The following is a 22,042-nucleotide window of genomic DNA, read 5'->3' as shown; positions in this document are numbered from 1 at the left end:
TAAAGCGTGAGCAAAGAGGAAGAAGCATCTGTGTTGTTTATCTAGGGCCCCCTATCTAGTTCCAAAGGCTTGATTTGAAATATTCATATACATGTATGACAAGATCAGGACCATTATGTTGATCTCTCTCTGCAGGGCTTCACTGAGTGGACTGAATGGAAAGCCATCACTCAGTGTAAATTATGAAGACAAGATGCATTACATAAGCCTATAGATGAGCTTGAAGAGGGTATTATTGTAGCATAATATCAGTCACGTTCTTCAGTGTCCTCAGTATGATTACATGCTATGGGCTATTTCAAGGATAAATCCACCATTATAATATTTCAAAAAGCCTATAATGAAAGGAAAACATGTTAGGTTTTGTGCCTCATTAGGTATTATTACTCATGTTTTGGATTAATCTGTTAGTATGGTATTTAAATTACTGTATATAATGAACCACAAACTATATAACATGGGCTGCAACATATTTGTTTCCTTATCTAAATGTTTGATTTAAAAGAAAAAGTTTTTGTTTTTTTAAATGACCGATATTTACATTTTTTTCTAGTGATCAATTAATCCAGTAATCAACCTGCAATAACATTGTTTTGTTGTCTGACAAATGAAAACATTCCCCAGCAATGCCCAAACAGGTCTGTATCTAATTGGAAATATATGAAGCACATCTTTAATTACAAATAAAAATAGCATATTCATAGTATGCAATGCCATTAAAGTGTATGTTAATACAGAGCAGGCTAGCCAAGGGTCTTCTTGTTGCGATAGGGGTGAGTATTGGAGATGGAGCAGAACAGAGTGGAGCAGAGCGGGCCCTGTAGTGGTGGAGAAGACAGAAAGAGTCAACCCAGCGTGACTACCGCCTGCCTGAGTGGAGCAGCCTGCCTGCAATTAAGGTGGAATCAGGGAGAAATCTGCGCTGCCTTGATAATGAGCCTCGTCTGAATTATTAACGAGAGCTGTTCCCCCGGGACCCAGGCTCCCACTGAGCCCATCAGCCCCCCTCACCACCACAACACAACCACATGCACGCACACACTTACTCATAAAGGAAAAGGAGAGAGAGAAACATTCGCGCGCACACACACACACGATAGCAATCACGCATTGTGCACACTGACACAGATGAGCAACAAGCATGCCGCTAGACACAGTCCAACATTTCCAGCACCAAAAGGGCTAACGTGTTTTATACACAGGTGAATGTCTGAAGCCATTTAAACCCTTTGAGTTCAAACATTTCTCTCAAGACAGAATCACTTCGTGTTCTTTTCCCTGTTTGAAAAAAGGTTACTTGAACAGTTTAATTGACAGAAAATACAGAAAAATCCTCAATATCCCACATATCAGACAAATCCTCCAAGCTTTGTTTCCTTGTTTTAAAGTCTGCACTATTTCACATTATTTTTTGAAAACTGCATGCTGGGTCATTTCATATAAAGACCACTTATTTCATGATGAGAAATATAATCGTGTGATAAATGCCTCATTATGGGAATTTTAATCTGGGACTAATATTATTCCATATTAACTTTGCTTGCAATAATCACAGTCCTCCTTGTCTTCTTGTTGATTAAAGCCTTAAAACTAGCAAACTGGGCAGAGATAATATGTTTTGTTTTATATATATATATAAATATATATATACAAAGGAACTACAAGTAAAAATAATAAAGTGTCATCAGAATGTGACTGAAGGGTAAGTAAGCAGGAACACAGTGACTTTTACTCCAATTTTATCGAAATGTGGGTTTCGTTGGTGCATGCCTAGGACTTGCTGTGTGTCCAAAAGCACTACTGTTACATAGCCCTTCTCTGTTCCATTCCTAGTTTAAAGCATGGAAATAAGAGATGTGTACTACTCACACAGCAGTGTTGTAACACTAAAGACCTACCCCTCCCAATCAAATCTCCATGGCATCAAACTTAACACGGCCAAAAAGAAAAAAAAACACACACACCACATTCTGTCGTTGCAGCTGTGAATGGTTTTGCCTAGAAAAAAATCCACGAGGCCTTACCAAACAAAGCCACACCTTCCATATGAGCCAATCATGGAGAGACAGACAGGTTTCAAAACAAATCAGACAGCAAAACAACACAGCTGAAAGTTGCGTCCGGTCACCCCCCCCTCCTCTTCCAAAAAATTATTCACCCCACCTAAGAACAGCGTGTTCTTCCATGGGTGGTTTGGGGAGGCACAAGTGTTTTCTGCAAATGTGTCTGAGCCAGAGAGAAACCATTAACCTAAACAGTGCAACGGGAAAACAATGAAGATTAGTATTGTCTCACTATGGTTAAAGATAAATATTTGTGTTAAATACATTATGATTTCATACTTCAAGCGTTATTGAAACATACAAATTAGTTCAGCTATGTCCAACAGGGAACTGGATGGTCTCATTCTCAAAAAGACTCAGTATTTGAGAAGAGTTCAGCTGGGTAAAATTCACCATTGTTATCCTATTATAGCTATAATAATTTAAGATATTAGATATCTCTCTGAAAAGGAGGTACACTGCTCAAGGCAGTCTAGATCACAGCGAAAGCTCAAAATCCTGACGCCACAGCGCCCTTGAGAAAGACTCTTCACCTCAATTGGCCCTTGTACCTAAAACCACTAAGATAGAAAGAATGTATAGAATGCTGAATGGGTAGATCATAAGGGGGAAGCAGAGAAATAAAAGAGGAGATAACAAGGGTGTCTAGTAGATAGAGTGATAAGAGAGAGCAAAGTAATATCAAAGGCAAAATGATATTGTTTTTCATATTACTGTCTCTTGATTGCCGTTTGAATGCGTGCCCATGCTTTGGTAATTTGCATGTACATTAATCATTTGAGTGAGAGATGAACTGCCACAGCTGCCTGAAGGCAACATGGAGGGGAAAGGCAGTGAGAATGGGCTTCTTGGCATCAGATACCCAGTTCGAGCTAAATAAACTGCCAGAACCCAAACTGGCTCCAGGTGAAGGAGCCAGGGGGAGATGTAAGGTGCTCATAATCCTGCACCATAAATCTGTCCAGCATGCATCATATGCTCTCATTTTGTGAGAGTGTATAAGTGTGAGTTGCAATCTTAAATTACTCTGCTCCCCTGAGCCAAGACAGAGGATAAACTATGAATCAGCTGAAGTCTAGGATAGTTTCCAGTCTCCCTAGATTCCCCTACTATTATCAAGTGACACAAGCAAGTATTTGTATACACACACATACAACTCCACAGAGTTTAAAGACTTTAAGTCTCAGCATGGTAAGTCTCTGTCAAACTTACTCTGTAATATGTTTTAAATTCTTGTTCTTCATATTTATCAAGTGTCTCTAATGCAGTTGCCAGAGTCCATGCATAGTGACAGGATTAGAAGAGTCTATCTGTCTTTTTACCCATAAATCAATTAGATAAAGTGATATGATCGAGTCATGTTATAAATACAACAGGCTGTGGAGATGGGGGGTTATGTGGTTTCACAGATGATAAGACAACACATACATCCAGAGACAGCTTTCCCACTCTCCTCTAACTTTCCCTAGAGGCAGTTTATGTTTCCTTCTAACTGCTACACAGTCACGGTCGCTTACATTTTTTTTTCTTTTAATTTGGAGCCATCATTCTGGACTGGCTGATTTCTGTCAATGAAGGACGCCTCATGACCCTTTGCCCTGCTGGCCCTGCACAGACCTCTACCTAAAGTCACTTTATAAATAACAGTCTAGTCTCTTTGGATTAAGGCGTCTGAGTGACTACCCAGCACTTTTGGCAACCTGCTGCACAATCCACTGGCATCTGACTGTCCCAAATGCCCGACAAAAGCTCTGGTACTGGGAGGACACAGAAGGGAAACGATGCATATGAAATAGGCAGGCAGACCTTCTCAATTCAGTTGCTTCTCGGTTGCAGTTGTACACACAAAATATATAATATCCCCACATTCCAGTATCATTACTGATATTTTTCTTTCTTTAAATGGTAAACACACCAAAAGCATTTGTGCATCATGAATTTTTGTAAGCCACAACCACCCATGCTGGCACATACAACCTCCTTCAAGTTAATGAACTTCTAGACGCCTACAAGGCAATCCCCACACCAAGAGGAACCCTACCATTAGAGGCATTATTAAGTCAAGAGTGAGACTACATATACTATTCACCACAGTGACATGCTGTCAGACCAATCAGTGGGCCAAAACACAGACGCCTATAGAAGCAGACAGCCCCTCCCCCCGCAGTAGCCCCCACAAAGACACACAGAGCACTACCAACCCTGATGCTTTGTTGCAATTGACATGTGCCTCTCCCACGCATAAATGCAGAATGCCTCCACATGCACACATGGATGCTTGCACTCGGACATAAATGGCCTTGAAAACATAAAACTTGGTTTTTGCTAAAAGGGGGGATTCAGTATCAGTTGCTAACCTTAATTCAGAGTTCTGCACATTTCTGGGGCTGGATCAGCTTAGCCTAAAGAGCGCTGGGAAATTAATGCCAGTAAAGCTACCACTAATCTATAGCACCCTGTGGAAAGAGTAACAGGGTTCACAAGAACACAATTCTACGTATTCTCCCTCCGGTAAGGGGCTGATTAGGAAGCTGTGACCTTGTAATACTGCAGCCTTCCTAGAAGTCAGAAGCCATTAGGTATTTATAGGAGCTTAATGGTACCATCTAGGTGCACTGGCTGACTAGTACCCATCATCAAGTCAGCATCACATCCTTTCCAACAGGAATAATCTGGAACCATAATCTGCTTTTCAAGATCATTCCAGAACCTTCATGTTTTATTCCTTTATGGAGTGTGGTTCAGTTTTAATAAACTGTTTTGAAAGTTTTCTTTTCCTTTTATCCGTCACCCACAACTCAACCATCACCCAAACTCAAAAGCTATAACTCTTAATTTCATTTTATTTCATCAGCATTTTACCAAGTTGTTTTTTATTTTTTTCCCATTTATTTTGACTAAAGGAGACAGCTTTATATTTTTTTTGTTTGTTTTGTTTTTTTGTTCAAGTGTGATACTGTAGAGATAAAAATGTGATAGACGACGGAAGGAATGTTTTCCAGATTTAAAATGTTGTCAAATATAATTGCTTGATGTGATTGTAAAATTATATGTATGAAAACACACGTGTTTTGTGCATGAGTGAGAGAGGAGGGAACATGTGTTGGGCCATGGACTTGAATTTGACACTACTTCATCTGAAAGGGCTCATTTTTATACAATATAACTTATCCTTAACCATGTAAAATAATTTGCATATTTTCGCCTTATGGTGCAGAAAGAGGCTTTCACAACACTACAGTGCTCATGACCTCAGTCCTGGAAACTATAATGTGATTCTAATTTAATGACTCAAGTTCACAACAAAGATGAACACATTCCTCCCAAAGCAGGTGGCTGCATCAAAAAGCGTTACTACATCTTGTAATGCTGCTAAGTGACTGTATTTCAAATGGCTATTTGGTTAGCTCATGTAAGCAAGGTGTACATGTGAGTACAAAGTGTATGTTTACATTACCGCCCTGTCTATGACCATAACCAGGTCAGGTCTGCAACTGACATTAAGGAAGCCTGCTTAAAACGACTCACCTAATCCCCCATCATTACCTGGAATAGGCCCCATGTCTCGTCTGTGGTCTTAAAATAGCTGCGGACCTCAGACTGCCACCGTCAACCCCGACTAATTTGCAGTTTCATAAATAGCAGACTGGGACTTTGGCATGTTAGGTAAAGAGGCCCAGTGGTGGTGTGAGTGCAAAAGCTAAGTGTACCTGAGGATGCACCTCTACATTCAGCTCAGTTTAATGCAGCAAGTTTAAAGTGTCAGTCAGGTGCTGTGGTTAAGACTGCGGCTAAAAGGGGAGACTGAAGTTTAACTGGTGACAGTTTGTTATGTAACAGCAGCACAAGTTTTGACAAAGCTTGATTCCTCTGAGACAAAAAACAAGTTCATGTTGAAAACATGCCATTTCATCAGGTTTGAAGGTTGTGTTGAATGACTCTTCTAGATAGTTCTGTATAAGTAGAAATGATGCGATGCTGCCAACTTCATTATTGTTTTCTAATTTAATAGGATAAATTTAGCAGAAAATATTCATGTGCCCGAAGAGAGGCAGAACTAGAAATATTCTAGAACACTGTCTAGTGGTCTTGCGTTAAAAAAAGGGGGGGGGGGGGCATAGTATATCTACAGATCACAGAAATACAGCAGCAAGATTATTAGGTGTGATGATGGACCTATAAACACTACAGCCCATACCTCATTTATCCTCTCAAACTAACATGAAAAATATTGTTATTTCAGGTGCAAACGTAACATCTTGTCTGAAAGCTCAGCTCAGCAGTTACACCATCAGGGCAAGTATTGCTGCCTTACTGATCTCATTGCCCCCTCTCACTGTCCTCAGATGTATAATGAATAGAAACAAGATGAGGCTGGGAGCAAAGTGGGCAGATGTCCAGGAGGTTAGGCTCTCAGCCAGACAAGCAGCGGTTGTGGACTGCGGTCAGTTGTGAACAGAGCAATGAATATTTACGTTGTGGACAGCTGACCTGTGATCTCCTACAAGTGTCACACTGTTGCTTCACTGCTATGTTTAAAATAGCAAAATGGAACATGTAGACTGTCAATTTGCATGAAACAATTATCTAACTTATTTGGTGATGTGGAAATAAATCAACTATTTTGAAACTGATGTGATGGGATTATGTGCCTTACAATTAATGCAAAGTCCATTGAGAGTATTGGCTTTCTGCTGTTTGAGAGAAGCTGCCCACAAAGCAAAGGTCTTCAGTCTATTATATTCTGCCATCAGTGATATATTAGAATGAGTGACGGCAGCAATGAACTAAGACAAGATAAGGCATGGCACCATTCATGCGTAACTGACACGCAATCCCACGGTAACATGTGTAAGGCACAAGAGGTGAATGAATCATAATGGCTTAGTGAATAATAATCAATATTATCACTGTGATTAACACGTCAAACCCCTTTACGCTGGCTCGTGGGCTCAATTTCTTACCTTCCAGCCAGCTGAGCTGTTACTGTCGCCCTTATCCTTGAAATAGGGTACATAACGGACCATCCAGTCGTATATCTGAGACAGCGTGAGCCTCTTTTCTGGGGTGCTCTCAATGGCGCGGGTAATGAGATCCGCGTAGGACTGGTTCCCCCACGCGTTCCGCCGTGAGGATTTGGCTTTGCGCAAGGAACCGGTCACGTCGAGAGCCGCGCCAGCCAAGCATGGGTGCGTCGTGCCTGTTGGAGCCGGGGCCCCGGCTGGATGCTTCAGCTCTCCGGGCGTTCCGCCCACCAGGCTGGCTCTGCAAGCCGGGACGTCCTCAGGTTCAACCTTGATGTTGGCCAGTGGAAGACCCCCACTCACCTCGTGTCCACCGGGGAAATCCTCTGGGCAAGGCAGCGGCCATGTGCATGAGCGAGGCCGGCTTTGCGGCTCGAAATCCGAATCAACCTGATGAGCGTCTAATTCGTCGTCTTCCATCATCAACATTTATCCTGCTGTTGAAAATGGAATAAATCAAAAATGAAGAGGCAAAGAGGAAAACTATCTTCAGCACCACTTCACCAGGGAATTTGCTGTAATGTGCCTATTAAGCTCAGTCAGAATCAATAGGAGCCAATTCAGAAGAGTAGGACAATCATGATGGACATAAGCAAAAATCACAGCATCGCGTGAAGAGATAAAAGAAGTAATAAAAGTAATAATAATTCCTTGTCCATTTTAACTGGAGTTGATTATCAAAAGATTACAATGCTTCCTTTTTAGCAATCAATATCACCTTAATACACTAAATCTCAAACGTGTCTGAGTCAGTCATGTGGGCTTTACAATCCAGTTGCAGCAACAGATGATATTCGAGATAAGGCGCAAAGCAGCCGTCGATAAATCCTCCAGAAGACAACAGGAAGAATCAGGAAAGAGGGAGGGAAAAATCACCAGGGCTGTGTAGAGAGCATCCACTGAGGCGATAATGCGTGATTACCGTGAATTATTAAATCTTCCAGTCTGCACGGATTAGGCTGGCAGCGACACATTCAAGTCCATTCAGCCTGAACAGCACCCAACTGTCTGCAATTATAATGAAGAGGCGTGCGCATGTGACGAATCGATAATTTTCCTGTCTGAAAAATATAAAGGAGAGAAAAAATTGCCCGGCAATCAAATCTCCTATCCAGTTGTCAAGACGATAAAAAATGGGTTTTTCTCACACCTCCCCTTGCTTCCCTTCTATCAGTCCGTTGCCTTTTCTCACTCTCTCAGATGCCACACATGTTCTCATTTGCTTACAACTCGTTCCGTCGATGTGAGCCGAGGATGACGCGCCGGCGCTGTATAGTAGAGATGCTGCCAATTGGAGTGCGCTCACGAAATCAATACTCTCCGAACATGATTACAGCGAAATCCCGGACACACACACGTACACTCTATCACTCCCTCTCTCTCTTTCCCCTTCTTCCTCTCTCTCTCTCTCTTTACCATCACACTTACGAACAGAGGTGGGAAAAACTCAAATTCTTCATCAGAACTCAAAATAATGATCTTCCTGGCGAAGCGTCACATGGCGCTTTGTGTACAGTCTCCATCTGTAGTCGTAAAAAATAAATAAATAGATTCTTGTAGAATTTTAACCAGGGCTTTTGTATGTCACATAAAATAAAATATAAAGTCTGCAAATGAATTGTCCCGTGCACAGCGTCCAAATGCCCTCCAGGGAGGACTTGCGGTGCGCAGGCGATTTCACCTCCGCTGATTATTTGCGGGCAATACCTCAGTGAGTGTAATTTTCTATGCCGATTAGACAGATTAAGTTCAGATTAACATGGATTAGGTAACCCTAGATTTTAATCCGGGAGGAGTGGGTTGAAGTGGGACTTTTCAGAGGCCAGGTTGAAAAAAATCATTTCTGCTCCAGACGCCAACCAAGTGAGGAAAAATAAAAGACTAACATATTATCTCAAATCGCATTTGCCCCAGCGCCAGCACTGTGCTCTGACCGAATGAGCAGGTTTGACCCGTCTGTGTAATTCTGCTGCTGCACTGACGGGGGGGGTGACCCTCCAACCCTCCAACCCATTGCCTCCATCTAAAACTCTAACAGATGGGTGTTACAGTCACAGGTGCGCTCATTCTTTTGGCTATAGTGTGTATCTTCCTCAGCTTTAACTTAAACGCATCACTTACAGTGCTCACAGTCCCCTACCTCAATATCTTAACGCACATTTACACTTGTCCTGATGGCATATGAACAATAACACTTATTCGTGCATTTGAAGTGTTTAAGACACATTTGCACACTCACAAATAGTTTCTCATAATTTATGGAAATGAGACAGCAATTCGATGAAAACCTTTAAGAGGCCTGTGGCTACACAATATGAGCCGATTTTACAATAGCAATTATTAGTAGCTGAACCATAACTTGTTCTTCAATATGCACACTCTATAGAGTTTAGTACCTTGAAATCCTCACAAGCGCAAACAAAGCCCTGTGCAGCAAGGTGGCTCCTGCTTGAGAACAGTTGACACCCCCCCCCCCCCCCCCCCCCCCCCCTTCCTCCTTCATGCATTCAAATGTGCATGCTTGGAAGCTGTACTTAAACGTTGCATAACGCGGCTGCGGCGTGCACTCACACGATGTTGAGAAATTTGTCAAAAATAGTACAGTTTTAAAAGCAGTAGAATGTATCACAATGACTTAATGCCGAGCATTAGTGAGATCGCACGTTTATAAATTATATACATACATATATACAAACAAACTATATATATATATAAACTACAGAATTGCTCATGGATTAGCTACTGCAAAAATATTTATTATATTTACATTATCACTTGCCAAGATTAATAATCAAATCACCAGAGCCTATTACAGCTTCCAGTCTTTAACACAAGTTTCAGCTTGAGATGCTTCACAAGTAACACTTATGAAAGCCATAATTTTGGTGACACTTGAGATTACACAATGCGCCTTGATTACACAGGAAGTGAAAGAAAACCAAATGACTATCAAAGAAGGCAAACAAGCAGATCCAGTGGCTGACAGCAGGGCTGAATCCTCAAGAGACAAAACTAGTAGCAAGAGGACTCAGACAAAGAAGGAAGGACTAGGCAGCACCAGTTAAAAACAAAAAAAAAACCTACGCATGTTTTGTCCCCTCCAGGCTGACTCTTATGTTGTGCCCATACCAGACATTCCAGAGGCAGCATGGCTGGCTTAAAGCTGAGTGGCTGACCCTGGAACAGTGTGTTCTGCATAGCAGTAATCACCTCAATGAGCCACAAGTGAGGCAAAGCATCACATGAACAACAAGTCAGAGCTTTGTGCCTGTCAATTTTCTCCAAAACAAAATACTCTGGAATTTAATTTGAACAGATTTCTTCCACCGATTTCTGTCAAACCCTTGTCGTTTCAGCCATTTTTCCCAACCTTGTGTTTTATGAATTTATCCCTGTACCCCATTCTGCCTCATGAAACTTGGACAGAAAGTATCCCAAGAGACCACAAGAACATCCTTGGGAGATTGAGGTTTGTCTGTGAAAGCTCCTCTTCTGGTTATCCTCCCGTCTCAGCAAACAACCCACAAACTAACAAACAGATTGGTTCCCAATGACACAGGAATGAAAGGCCTCAGTTCTTTGTATTGAGAAGAGAGCTGAGAAGGTGAAGCTAGATTATACTCCTTTATGGCACATACCCAAAGCAGGCCAACTTAAAGACTTCCTGCCTAAAGCAAGAGCCAGAATTCTGCAGCATCTTGGCATCTGCACCAGCAACTATGAACATTATGTTCAGAGGACGTGAAGATGATTGGTGCCAAGAGTTTTAATTAAGACTGTGTTGTGAAATGGAAAGTATAGGCATGTGCAGGTAATGACTTCCATCCCTGTTCAGAGGTCTAACACAATGTGATTAACACTATCTGCCTTAGCCAATTAATTATATTTAACAGTTAAAAATGTAGAACAACCAAATGGTTCAGAGACAAAGATGAGCGCTCTCATTCCCAAAATGGATGCAGGTTTAATTGCATTACAATAAACTGATGTGAAACGGTTTAAGGCTATGTAGCTAAGTTAAAACACACCATTTTAAATAAAAGAAGTTTACGTTACATCATTAAAATAAAACTAACCATACCAGATGCATTATAAATTAACTTAAAATAAGTTAAAAATCTATCATTTATCTAATCAATTATCATTTGATAAGGGGAGTATTTATGGTTCTAGGTCTATAAATTCATTCTGCTTTCTCTGTCATTTTATATGGAAACTCTCTGGGTCCAGTTGTGAAAAGTGAGATGACCAACATGGTAGTCCCATTTTCACAATTCAAAGCTGTTTTTATGACTTTTTATAAACAAGAATATCAATTCATTCATTCATTAATTCTAACAACAACTTCCAGAGTAACTAAGAAAGAAAGAACAAGTTATAGGTAAAGTTTGAATGATGACAACCAAAACCCTTTTTTGGATAGTAAAATAGTGAAAACTGCAATGAACACAATAATTCAAGTAATTTTGGCTGCACGCATTAATAGAAAATAGATGTTATGCCCATTTTTTTTGGACAATCATGTAGCTTAATCAAAACTCATTAGTCATAACTTAACATGTCTATTGCTATGCTAACCATATTTTCCTTGAAGGAATGTGTGAGTTTCTTCAATCTAACAAATTATACTATTACCAGCAAAGAGTTAAATCTCTGACTTGTACAATTTCATGGTTAGCAACATCCACAACAGCCAAGTAGGCCTGGTGCCAAAACACTGATTAGCCTAGCTATGCCTCTGCTCTCCAGGCAATGTTAGCAAAGGTGTAGTGGGAGTCCAGCTCATCACCAAAGAACACTGCACTAAACACAAGTTTAAGTGGAAGAAAGCCAGTAGACTGTAGTGTATCCATGCAGGACATATAAAGCCTTGGGCAAGGAGGCATCTGCCTCTTTAATACATAATTCACTCAGAGCTGAAACATCATGCTTTAGTCCTAAGGGCCAGTAGTCTGCTTCTGGTTGTTGGAACATAAAACTGTCTCCATCAGATAGTCCAGCCTAACTGACAGAAACTTTGCATCTAGGTTAGCTGCATTTGAGGACATATCAGAGTTGCCTTCAAAAACAGAAAATAAATTAATGATAAAACATTCTCTGGCAATAGGCTATTCACTGTTCAAAAGTGTGGCTTTCAAGTTGCACTAAATGCAAGTGGAAGCAATGTCACCTCACCTTTCCACCTCAGTGAGCTTGTCCTCATCAGCCTTGATATGCAGGTAGGTCAATGAGTAGAGACAGCCATCGGCCCTCAAGCTCTCCTCTCAGACATGCACATGGTCACTTTACATCTCAACTCCAGCAAATGCATCTTCCTGCAAGGGTATTATTAGAAGCACTCATGTCTTTTTGCCTACATTATTATCATAACTGACAGGATGTGCATTAGTTACTTCCATCTCTGCAGTAGATTGGCCATAATGTTGACACGCAAGTGTACAACCCTTTTTCAATTTCAACATGAACAGTAAGGAACCTGAGGGAGCTGTGGTGCTTTCATGTGTAATAGTCCCAGCTCAAGTTCCCATGAAAAGGGGCACTAATGGGTTAACAGTAGAAATAAGAGGGGAAGAGAGGGAAAATCAATGCTTTTGTTGAGGGGAAGAAAGGAAGGCTTTCACAGGTCTATGTATCATTAAGCAATTGAGAAAGCTAATTAGAGTGGGGTAAAAGATGTGCAGATCTCACAGCTAATTATTTCCATGGTAACCACTGCTCCTGTAGATGATGAGAAGTAGCACTCAGTTCTAATCAAGGCCAGTACAAGAGAAAGAGAGACCCCTAGTGGTGTGAAGTAAATATGGCCATGAAAAGGACAAGCACCTGGCTGATGAAAGTTTTGGTAATCAAACATTTTTTTTTTTTTTTCAACATTACTCTTTTAACAGGTGATACTTGTTATATTTACATGCACAAGGATATTCTGATATTGACCTGGTTAAATACCTTACTCTGTACAAGACACAACGTAAACAGTAATTTCTGATTATACCATGACTGGAATAAGGTCATACTTAGAATAACAATCATACTGTATTATCTAGACATGTGCACAACTTTTTTGCATCTTTACATCTTACCAGAGCAATCGCAGCATCTGCACAAGAATCTGGATTTGCCAGATCCAGTTATCTAAAGGAAATTTGAGCTTGTTTTGGGGTTGTTTGCATAATTTGACTGTTTCCGTCATAAGACCTTGCAGCTTTGATAGAGTTCAGTCCAGAACTGGAAGGCAATGGTTAAGAGCAAAAAAAAAAAGTAAATTAGTGCTCCATGTTTTGAATATAGGTGTAATGAAGGCCATGGAGGGGTGTAAATATTGTAATTGTACATAGGAAACATAATGTGGGAATGAGTAATTAATCAGAGTAACATAAATTGAATATCCTGTCTGCAAATCAGGCACATAAAATCAAAATATTGCCTTTTTTATGTTAACGTCTAGTGAGAATACTGCTATGCATGTATATCCATTCCCTTATTAATTTCTTAAAAACAGTTTGCAGTAATGACAGATGAAAATTAAGATAATTTTTTGCTTTTGTATTCAATTATTTTACAGCAGTAGATTGAATGTTAAGGATAGAATGTTGTAACATCCATGATGAAACTTTTTTCAACTAATAAGAAATCAAACAAGTATATTTTTGTCAAAGTTGCATTGCATTTAATTGTCTAGAACATAAAAACATTCTGTATAAAATTTAAACCTAATCAAAAAGAAACAGAATTTTTCCATGGTAGTTGGACAGGACAGCACTAAATCAACTCTTAATGTCTCTGTTTGGTGGGATCAATCTTCTCCAGGTGAATCAGAGGTTTAAGTTGCTCAGCAAAGCTGCGCATATCCTCTGACACTGTGTCCTGGCCAGCAGGGGCCAATATACTCAATTCAACTAAGGATGAAAGTGACATTCGCTCTGTATTTTCAGTGTTCCCTGGGACCAAGAGACGTGACACCTTGCCAACCACAATTTTCATAGCACCTTTGCGAAATATGTGGCCACTGGCAACAAACTCGTGGTCCATGCGGAAGCCCATCTCATTGAGGAATTCTGGAAGGGTGTGGGAGGCAGAAATATCAACACAGTTGCGTACTAGGGCATACCGACTCTTGTCTCCCACTTCCGGCTGGCCCAGATAGCGTAGATGCCATGGAGCATTTGGATGCGATAGAGAACGCCGGGCACGCAAAATGAAAGGGTTTCCTTGCTGGCCTTTCAAAAGGTAAACCAGTTCATGGTCTGTAAAAGTTTCTGGTTCCATGTTGTCGCATAGACCACGAAGGCGATGCAAGAGGCTTTCCAGGGCTTGGTCTAAAACACTACCTGTATTAAAAAGAAAAAGAAACAGGTGCTTAAACAAAATACATAGACAACAAATGGTCCAGATATTGAATTTTTCCCACAAAAATGCTGCTAAATAACTAACGGAGCCATTTACAACAGCTGAGAATCCTTTATTAACACAGAGAAAAGTTGAAAAGCTTCTGTTCTAACCAGCTGGAAATATTAAAATCACCACACAACATTTACTCTATAGACCAAACTTCTAAACAAACTGTGATAATGATCCAACTTTTTGATGTTCAATACAGAGCAATGTTCTCCTAGACAGAAGGAATGCAACAGTTTGTTACAGCATATATTACTGCAAGAGATAGAACATTAGAAAATAAGTCCTAAGTAAATGTTTGGGTCAGTAGTTTTGGCCCGTATTGCACCATAAAGATGTATACATCCTTGCTGCTACAGCTTTCAACATCTTGGAGTATTACATAAAAGAGCGCCATGGCAACATTGCTTGATGGTATGCTTCATCCTTAGTTGCGTATATTCTGTTTGGTCTGGAAATGCTTGAACATATATTTAGTTAATTTAGCCATTAGTAATTACGTAATCAATACTGGCTCAATACCAGCTGTGCTTTAATTTGAGAGTATTCAGGAATTGCTCAGACCTGTCCATTAGAGAGCTTTTCACTCACTATTCAATGACATCTGAGGGCCTGAAAAAGAGGGTTCAATATCTAAAGAGTGGTACATATTTGTGATTTGACCATCAAATTAAGATTGTGGATCAGATACTTAAGCCCGTATACACTATATCTATAATAGAAAAATGTTTTGGAATAATTGTATTTAACTATCTTACCTTGTAACAGATACTCCATCATATTAATTGTGCCACCGGTGACGGGCATCACTGTGACAGGAGGAGCCTCCATCTTTTCTGGGAGGTTTTGGTATTAAACAAGCCTGAAGAAGGAAAATACTGTTAGTTTTCATGCCAAATTAATGACGTGAATGATAATTTACAAAGATATTTAGGTAATCAAGATTCTGTGTTCGAGCAATGGCGTCAGACTCTTGTTGTAAACTGTACTGTTTATCCAGGGCCCACTACACAATGGGGGCTCCTGACAATCCTGGAATGAAAGTTTTTTTTGTGTTCTATTATAAAATTTCTAATGAATTAATGTCATTATCAAAATCAGTTTACCTGATTGGAGGTGCAGAGAGAATTAATTCAGCACTAACAACAATGACAAATGTTTTTAAGGGCCCTTTCACAACTCTGAAATTGTGCAAAATTGTTTAGTCCACACTTGCATTGGTTTGTTCAACCTAGTTACACAGTGTGGCCAGACAGCCAGAGGAGAAAGTCATGTATTTCCCAAAGAAAGTGAACTCTGGACACCAGAAATGGGAGAGAGAAAAAAACATGGGGTAAGAAAATAAAGTGAGGAGCAGCTTCTTTTTAATTTCTTAGAGAGTGAGGTGAGCAGCACCTGGATTAACACACAGTTTGAGCTGATTTTAGCAGCCGTTGTCTGTAGGCAATGTGGGACAACAGACTGATTACTGTTAGAAACTCATCAAAGTTGTTACTGACAATCACAGCCAGACTCTTGTGTTTGTTGGTGTAGTTTCGCAACAGGTTTATAGCATAGCGATCATATGTACCTTGCAGTAACACTAAAATTGCATTATATCTGTATTAATAACACGTATCATCCTAAAAAACATGGTGCTCAGTTTCAGAAACAACAACAGCAGCATCCCTCATGTCCAGATGATCCCTGAGGATGTGTGACAAGATGAGTTCATGCGGGTAAATATTTAGTTTACATACAATCATCTGCAACGGTTTCAGATGAAAAAACTCAGAAACACCTACATCTAGTGTTATTTTGTTGTATTTCATGTTATAAGCAGGATAAGATAATCTTGTTTCTATCTAGCTTTTTTGGGAGTCTCTCCTCCTTAGAGCAGAGATAGAAGATATAAGGGAAGAAATGGGGAGTGAAGGTACCTCTGAAGTAGTGAGGAGGTTGAAGAGAGAAGAGGAACAGGAAGACAATGAAAAGCTGAGCAATGCAGTAAACGCAGTTCACATTTATCACCTTTGTCTTTTATCATGAGAAACGTATGCATGAAAACCATCTATCAAGTCTACATAGGTGCATACCAAGATAGTTTGTACAGAGGTACAAGGATTTCGTGCTAGTAGTAGATGATGGCTTATAATTAACGTGGCACATGGAAAAGCTATTTGTTTCAAAAGTGAATTTCAAGCTATCACACGCCAAAGTATCTGTAGTGAAAAATACCAAAGGTTACAATTTATATTTGACCGTTAACTTTCCACGCGCTAATGCTAGCTAGCTATCAGTGAAAGGTAAATGTAGCCGGGAAGGCTAATGCACCACTACACGTAGTTTACCAATTTCTGCGTGGTAGCGTTTATAATTTACCTGAGAAAAAGCCTAGAGTACAATGCGGCTCTCCACCACCTCAGATAAACCAAGGTAATGTTTGTGTATATCTTTAGGTAGAGCTCCGACCGGAAGGCCCAGGTTGAATAGCTCAAGTGGCACACGGCTAGCAGCTTACCACTTTGCGGACTGCTAGTTCACTGCTAGTTTAATTTCAGTCTTGCTATACTTCTAAACAACGTAAAAAAAATCATGCTACACCTGTAAATAATAATACACATATATAAAAGTAAGCAGTCTACAAAAGCAACACTATCCAAAAGGTGAAGCTACTATTGCCTACAATCATCTACTAAGACTGCATGAATGGCATCTTCTTTATGGCAGCGGTTAGCGTCCACTTTGAGGCTCATTACAGCCACCTACCGGAGCACAATTGTTCTCAGTCAGGGGCACTTGAGTTTGATACACCGAGTTTGACGAAAAACTCCTCGAGTAGTTTTCTGAAAGTATTGCATTTCAGTCAGAAAGGAGTTCATGACAGTTTGAAGCCCTAAGCTTCAACTATTTAAAAATTATTTTAGATAGTATTTTCAGAAGATGGATATTACAGCCCTAAACACCGTTTGAAATAAAGACAATCTGATGAAATTTCATTGCACAAAGGATGAGACTCAAACAAAAACATTATAACGTGCTGAAAGCGCAGTATTAAAAACAAACATTATTCAAAAGCAGAAGGGAAAAACTGAAAGGAAAGAAGAAGACGATAAAAAGCAGAAATACCCAGATGAGCCCACCAATTATTCTGAAAACATCATTGCATGTGTTCTGTTTCTTCATCCACAAATTAAAAGTTAAAACTACCACGCAAAGAACAACACATAAGTAAGACACTGAAGCAAAGGAAGAAAACTGTCTTGTGATACATTTTAATTATTTAATAAAGCTATGGCAACTCTTTTTTTAGGCTTACAAGAACACAGTGGCTGTTTATTAAAAAATAATGAATGAATAAATAACCAATTTAAAGATAATGAAGTGGTTTGTCACCAGCAAACATGATACACATGTTTTGGTCTTGCTCCTACCTTAAAGGCTACTGGACAGCTATTTTTAAACATCATTATGTGGCATTAAACATACTTTGACACCATGTGCAGACATATCTTTGGAATATGTTCAAGCAATCAAGGACAACAACAAAAGTCAGCATTGCCTTTGCATCTTTATTAGCACAAAGTTCATTCATTCATTCATTTATTGATTCATTTTCTGTACCACTTTATCCACTTAAGGATCATGGGGTAGCTGGAGCCCATCCCAGTAATTAACAGGCGGGAGGCAGAGTACACCCTGCACAGGTCGCCAGTCCATCACAGGACCAAGGAGAATATTATTAGACTGAAAATCACCATCTTCCCTGAAAGTATCTTTACGGCTTCAAGATCTTATGCATTTTTTAATTTGGACAAAATTAAGTATAACTTGAGATGCTTCTAAATCAATATTGTGGGCTGTTTCTATAAATGATGGAGATGGGGTGGAATTAAATAAGTTTATCTTCCTTCCACTCCTTTTCGAGCTTATTGCATTGATTTGGTTTATGATTTACAAATATTCAAGTACGCGAATTTATGGATTGTATTACATTATTATTTTATTTTGTATTATTATTTTGTTTCCTTTCTTTCTGATTATATACATATATATGTATATATATATATATATATATATATTGTTGTTTTTTCTTTTTTTTTTTTTTTTGTCTTGTTATGTTTCACACTATTGTACACTATGTATTGTCACAGGCTCGAAATAAATAATAATAATAAAAAAAAAGGGGGGGTCACCTAAAAAAAATCTGACTCCTCGGGACTCTGTAATTGATCAAATTGAAATCATTACAAGCTAAATTAAATATGTATTAAGGAGGCACACTCTGTCAACATTTCCTCTCAGTTAGAGGATGTTTTGCATTACTGTTATTACATATATTTTTCATTTTAATTTTTTTTTTCATAAATAAAACCTGAGAAACTAAAGAGTATGTGCTTTTTCAAATGAAAATAAAATTAAATTAAAAGTGCACAATTGAGAGAAATCCTTTTTTGTCACCATGTAAATTATCAGCTATTCAGCAAAGACCAGGTTCTTCAACTGAGATAAAATTGATTTGTGCTCGATGGCGTGTGGTTTAACACAGCAATAAACACCATTACAAGTTTTGCAGCCCCCCACAAGTCTAGCATTTCTTTAGATGCATGTTGCACTTTTGTCAACACAGCAAAAACATCGTAGCTTCAAAACCAATGGCTGATTGATGTGAACAGCTTTATGAAAAAAAGACTAATGGGTAACGAAAGTTTTACTCTGCATTTACACAGTTTAATCTTCAACATTTCAACCCGGTGTGTTCACAGGATAACGTGGTGGCACTTCAGACTGTAGGTTATATTAAACATACAAAGTAACTAGGTGTCACATAAATATCTAAGAGTGAAAGGATAATGAACACATAAAATAGCTCTTACATGTATTATATGTATTAATATAATCACTACAGAACTAGTGCCAGAGTAGAAAAATACTATATGTTTACATATACACAAGTAGCCCCATCTCAAAACCTCTTGCTACATTTCTCTGGAGTGACATAGTCTGCAACATATTTTTTTTATTATTACTTTTTTCATTTTTTTCCTGACAGGATGCTCCTGAAATAAAGTCAAATTAAACTGAAAATACATTTATATCAGTAATCATTTGTTGGTTTGGAAAGTGGAAAAAGACACATTCAAAGTTTCCCGTCAGCACATTGTGGGGGAAGGCACACACACATACATTGCAAATCATGAAACACGTGCCATTTTTGAGGAATCAGTGACTAAATTATGACTGTGTGGAAATTATAATCACTACACATTGCATTTACTTACCACCCTAACTTGAGGTATTTTTTTAAATTTTTATTTCACTGTAAACACAATGACTTGGATGAATGTCTCTTGTTCTAGGGGGTGTCCTGATGACAACCGATGAATAAACCACTTGAGATTCCTCTTCCAGCTGCAATATAAAGTAAAAAATAAAAAAAAGGCTGTTAAAAAACAACAAACACTGTATTTAATTTCATCATAGACAGAATTAGAGGTATTGTGTTTTGGCATTTAACACTTACTTGATCTTGGAAGCCATCATAAGAGATGAAACGGAAAGTGATTCAGAGAAACAGAAATACAATAAAAGAATTAGGGAGGGGACATGAACTTCAAAACAGCTAACCACTGATCAAGAAAAAGATAAAAAGAAAAAGAAAACCCAAGACTGGAAAGCCTACCTGCTTGCGATTTTATTTTTAAGCAAACCCCCAAAATTGCCATTGAAATGAAACAAGCAAGGCCAGCTGATAGTCCATAAACAACTGGCAGATGATACGCGGGTTGTGTAAATGCACCTGTTGAACCAAAAACTTAGGTATTAGTATTCTTTTGACTTAGATGTTTTGGTTTGTTTTTGTTGTTTTTTTAAGAGAAAATCTAGAAACATTTACCTGTTGTTTTGTTAAATGTAGTTAATGAAGCGTAGCTGCTGGTAACTGTGGTGTGTCCATCTAATGTCAGATTTGCATTGCAAATTAAGGCATCCTCACTGGAATGTTCTGTAAAAAAAGTCTAAATTAAATCACGTTTTACTGGTAGGAAGAAAAAGAAGAAAAAAAAGAAGAAGAAAGTTCAGTTTCTTACCTATGATTACACATAAGTTGATAGTAATAAGTTTATGACTGGAACGACCACAGTTGCTTGCCCAGCAGGTATATTTCCCAGAATCCGTGATTTTGACGTTTGTAATATGAAAAGACTTGTTGGTAGTCACAGTGACCGTTTCTAATATTTTCCTGGGAGTGATTTTTTTACTTGCTTCAAAAGTCCACTTGAAATGAGAAAATTCACCTGGACATGCCTGTGTGAAACTGCTGCCTGCAGCGATGTTAAACGTCTTTTGAGTCTCATTCAGAATTTCTAAAAGAAAAAGAAGGTAACATACTGTGAGAATAAGCTTATGAGAAATAGGTACAAATATTAACAGAACAGAATAAAGATGACAAACTAATATTATGTTTAGATTTATGAGTAATTCAAACCTTTCTTCACTCTGAAGACTGCCAACTGTTCATTCCTGCAGTTGTCCTTATAACAGTTTTCGCACCAGTATATACCCTCATAACTTTCAGTGAAATTATCGATGACCAAGGAGTGATTCCGCACAATAAACACTCCAGGTTGATTGGGAGCACGGTGTTCTACTCCATTACTATTTTGAAAAAATATCTTGATTGTTTGATTGTGTTCATTCCTCTTGTAAAACCATATGAGAGCGTCTGAAAGGGTGCTGTATCGCCGACAAGGTATAACAGCTTGACATCCCAGAAGGAAACGAAGATGATGTGTATCTGCTAAAATGCCAAATTTCTGTTATTCATAAATAACAGCTTCAAAAATGAATTAAAGTACATATATGAGAAGACGTTCACAAATGTTTAGATTTCAGATGTATTAATGGTTTAGTCAGGTACTTACCATTTCCTGAGAAAATGTATGTGTTCCAAAAAATTAGTAAGAAAGTAAAAATAAAACCTTTTTGAGTCATGGCTGAAGAAGTCATGTCTCTGCAGAAGTAAAGACAATTATGAACAAACAAGCCCTCCCCTCCTTCCCTTCTCTGTGGTCACATTAACAAGCTTTATAAAAACATAGTGAAAAGATCCTGTGTAGAATCAGAAAAGGTTTAAGCTGACTGCCATGACTGAACTCAGGCTGATACATCGGAAGTGGTCCAACAGCTAACTGCATAGGAAATATAACATGCCTTTCACCCACACTGTTTTTCTGCTAGTGCAGCATATATTGAGCTTTTCACATTAGCAAAGGTGTTGATATACTGTAAATGCATCAGTAACCAAATGGTTTGGTCATACAGATGTGTAACATTTGTTCTCACATTTTGGTTTTTATTTCACATTTCTGAAATATTATGTAAATTATTGCATCATTTTAGAGAAACAAACTGATTCAGCTGTGTGTTCAGCATACTTGAAGGCTTATACTGAACAGATGTTAAGGACTTCTAAACATGTATGTTCTAAACTGTACTACAGATTTGTGTCAATAGTACTTTGAAGGTTCAAAGAACTGAGTTAAAATAAAGCAGACAATGGATAGAGCAAAATGGAAAAGT

At 38.8% G+C, this 22,042-nt stretch overlaps 3 protein-coding genes across 5 annotated transcripts in view; all 3 read right to left on the bottom strand.

The window, feature by feature from the left end:
- The window catches only part of LOC121642411 (forkhead box protein O6-like), a 29,219-nt gene extending 20,744 nt beyond the window's left edge, over positions 1 to 8,475 (bottom strand). Inside the window, exon 1 of the mRNA XM_041989144.1 lies at positions 7,028 to 8,475. Within this exon, the coding sequence (XP_041845078.1) occupies positions 7,028 to 7,516 (489 nt within the window). The 5' untranslated portion in view covers positions 7,517 to 8,475. The remainder of the gene's footprint in view (positions 1 to 7,027) is intronic.
- Positions 8,476 to 13,731: 5,256 nt separating this feature from the next.
- On the bottom strand, positions 13,732 to 17,198 carry med18 (mediator of RNA polymerase II transcription, subunit 18 homolog (yeast)). 2 transcript variants are annotated; one of them, XM_041989078.1, is made up of 3 exons: positions 16,844 to 17,198; positions 15,241 to 15,344; positions 13,732 to 14,415 (listed from the first exon to the last, which is right to left on the bottom strand). In XM_041989078.1, the coding sequence occupies exons 2-3, from the start codon at positions 15,311 to 15,313 to the stop codon at positions 13,859 to 13,861; spliced, it is 630 nt and encodes a 209-aa protein (XP_041845012.1). In that variant the 5' UTR covers positions 15,314 to 15,344; positions 16,844 to 17,198; the 3' UTR covers positions 13,732 to 13,858. The 2 variants fall into 2 exon arrangements, with proteins under 2 accessions (XP_041845012.1, XP_041845013.1); XM_041989079.1 differs by having other exon boundaries at positions 16,983 to 17,198.
- A 1,385-nt stretch (positions 17,199 to 18,583) lies between these two features.
- Positions 18,584 to 21,616, bottom strand: LOC121641986. Of its 2 annotated transcripts, none has more exons than XM_041988417.1 (7): positions 21,385 to 21,616; positions 20,949 to 21,260; positions 20,551 to 20,826; positions 20,358 to 20,465; positions 20,145 to 20,261; positions 19,986 to 19,990; positions 18,584 to 19,873 (listed from the first exon to the last, which is right to left on the bottom strand). In XM_041988417.1, the coding sequence occupies exons 1-7, from the start codon at positions 21,467 to 21,469 to the stop codon at positions 19,766 to 19,768; spliced, it is 1,011 nt and encodes a 336-aa protein (XP_041844351.1). In that variant the 5' UTR covers positions 21,470 to 21,616; the 3' UTR covers positions 18,584 to 19,765. The 2 variants fall into 2 exon arrangements, with proteins under 2 accessions (XP_041844351.1, XP_041844352.1); XM_041988418.1 differs by having other exon boundaries at positions 20,949 to 21,257.
- Positions 21,617 to 22,042: the final 426 nt, after the last annotated feature.

This window comes from Melanotaenia boesemani, chromosome 6, assembly GCF_017639745.1.
Source record: "Melanotaenia boesemani isolate fMelBoe1 chromosome 6, fMelBoe1.pri, whole genome shotgun sequence".
NCBI lineage: Eukaryota > Metazoa > Chordata > Actinopteri > Atheriniformes > Melanotaeniidae > Melanotaenia > Melanotaenia boesemani.
Note: the sequence above shows the minus strand (reverse complement) of the source record. Positions and strands in the feature narration are given on the sequence as shown.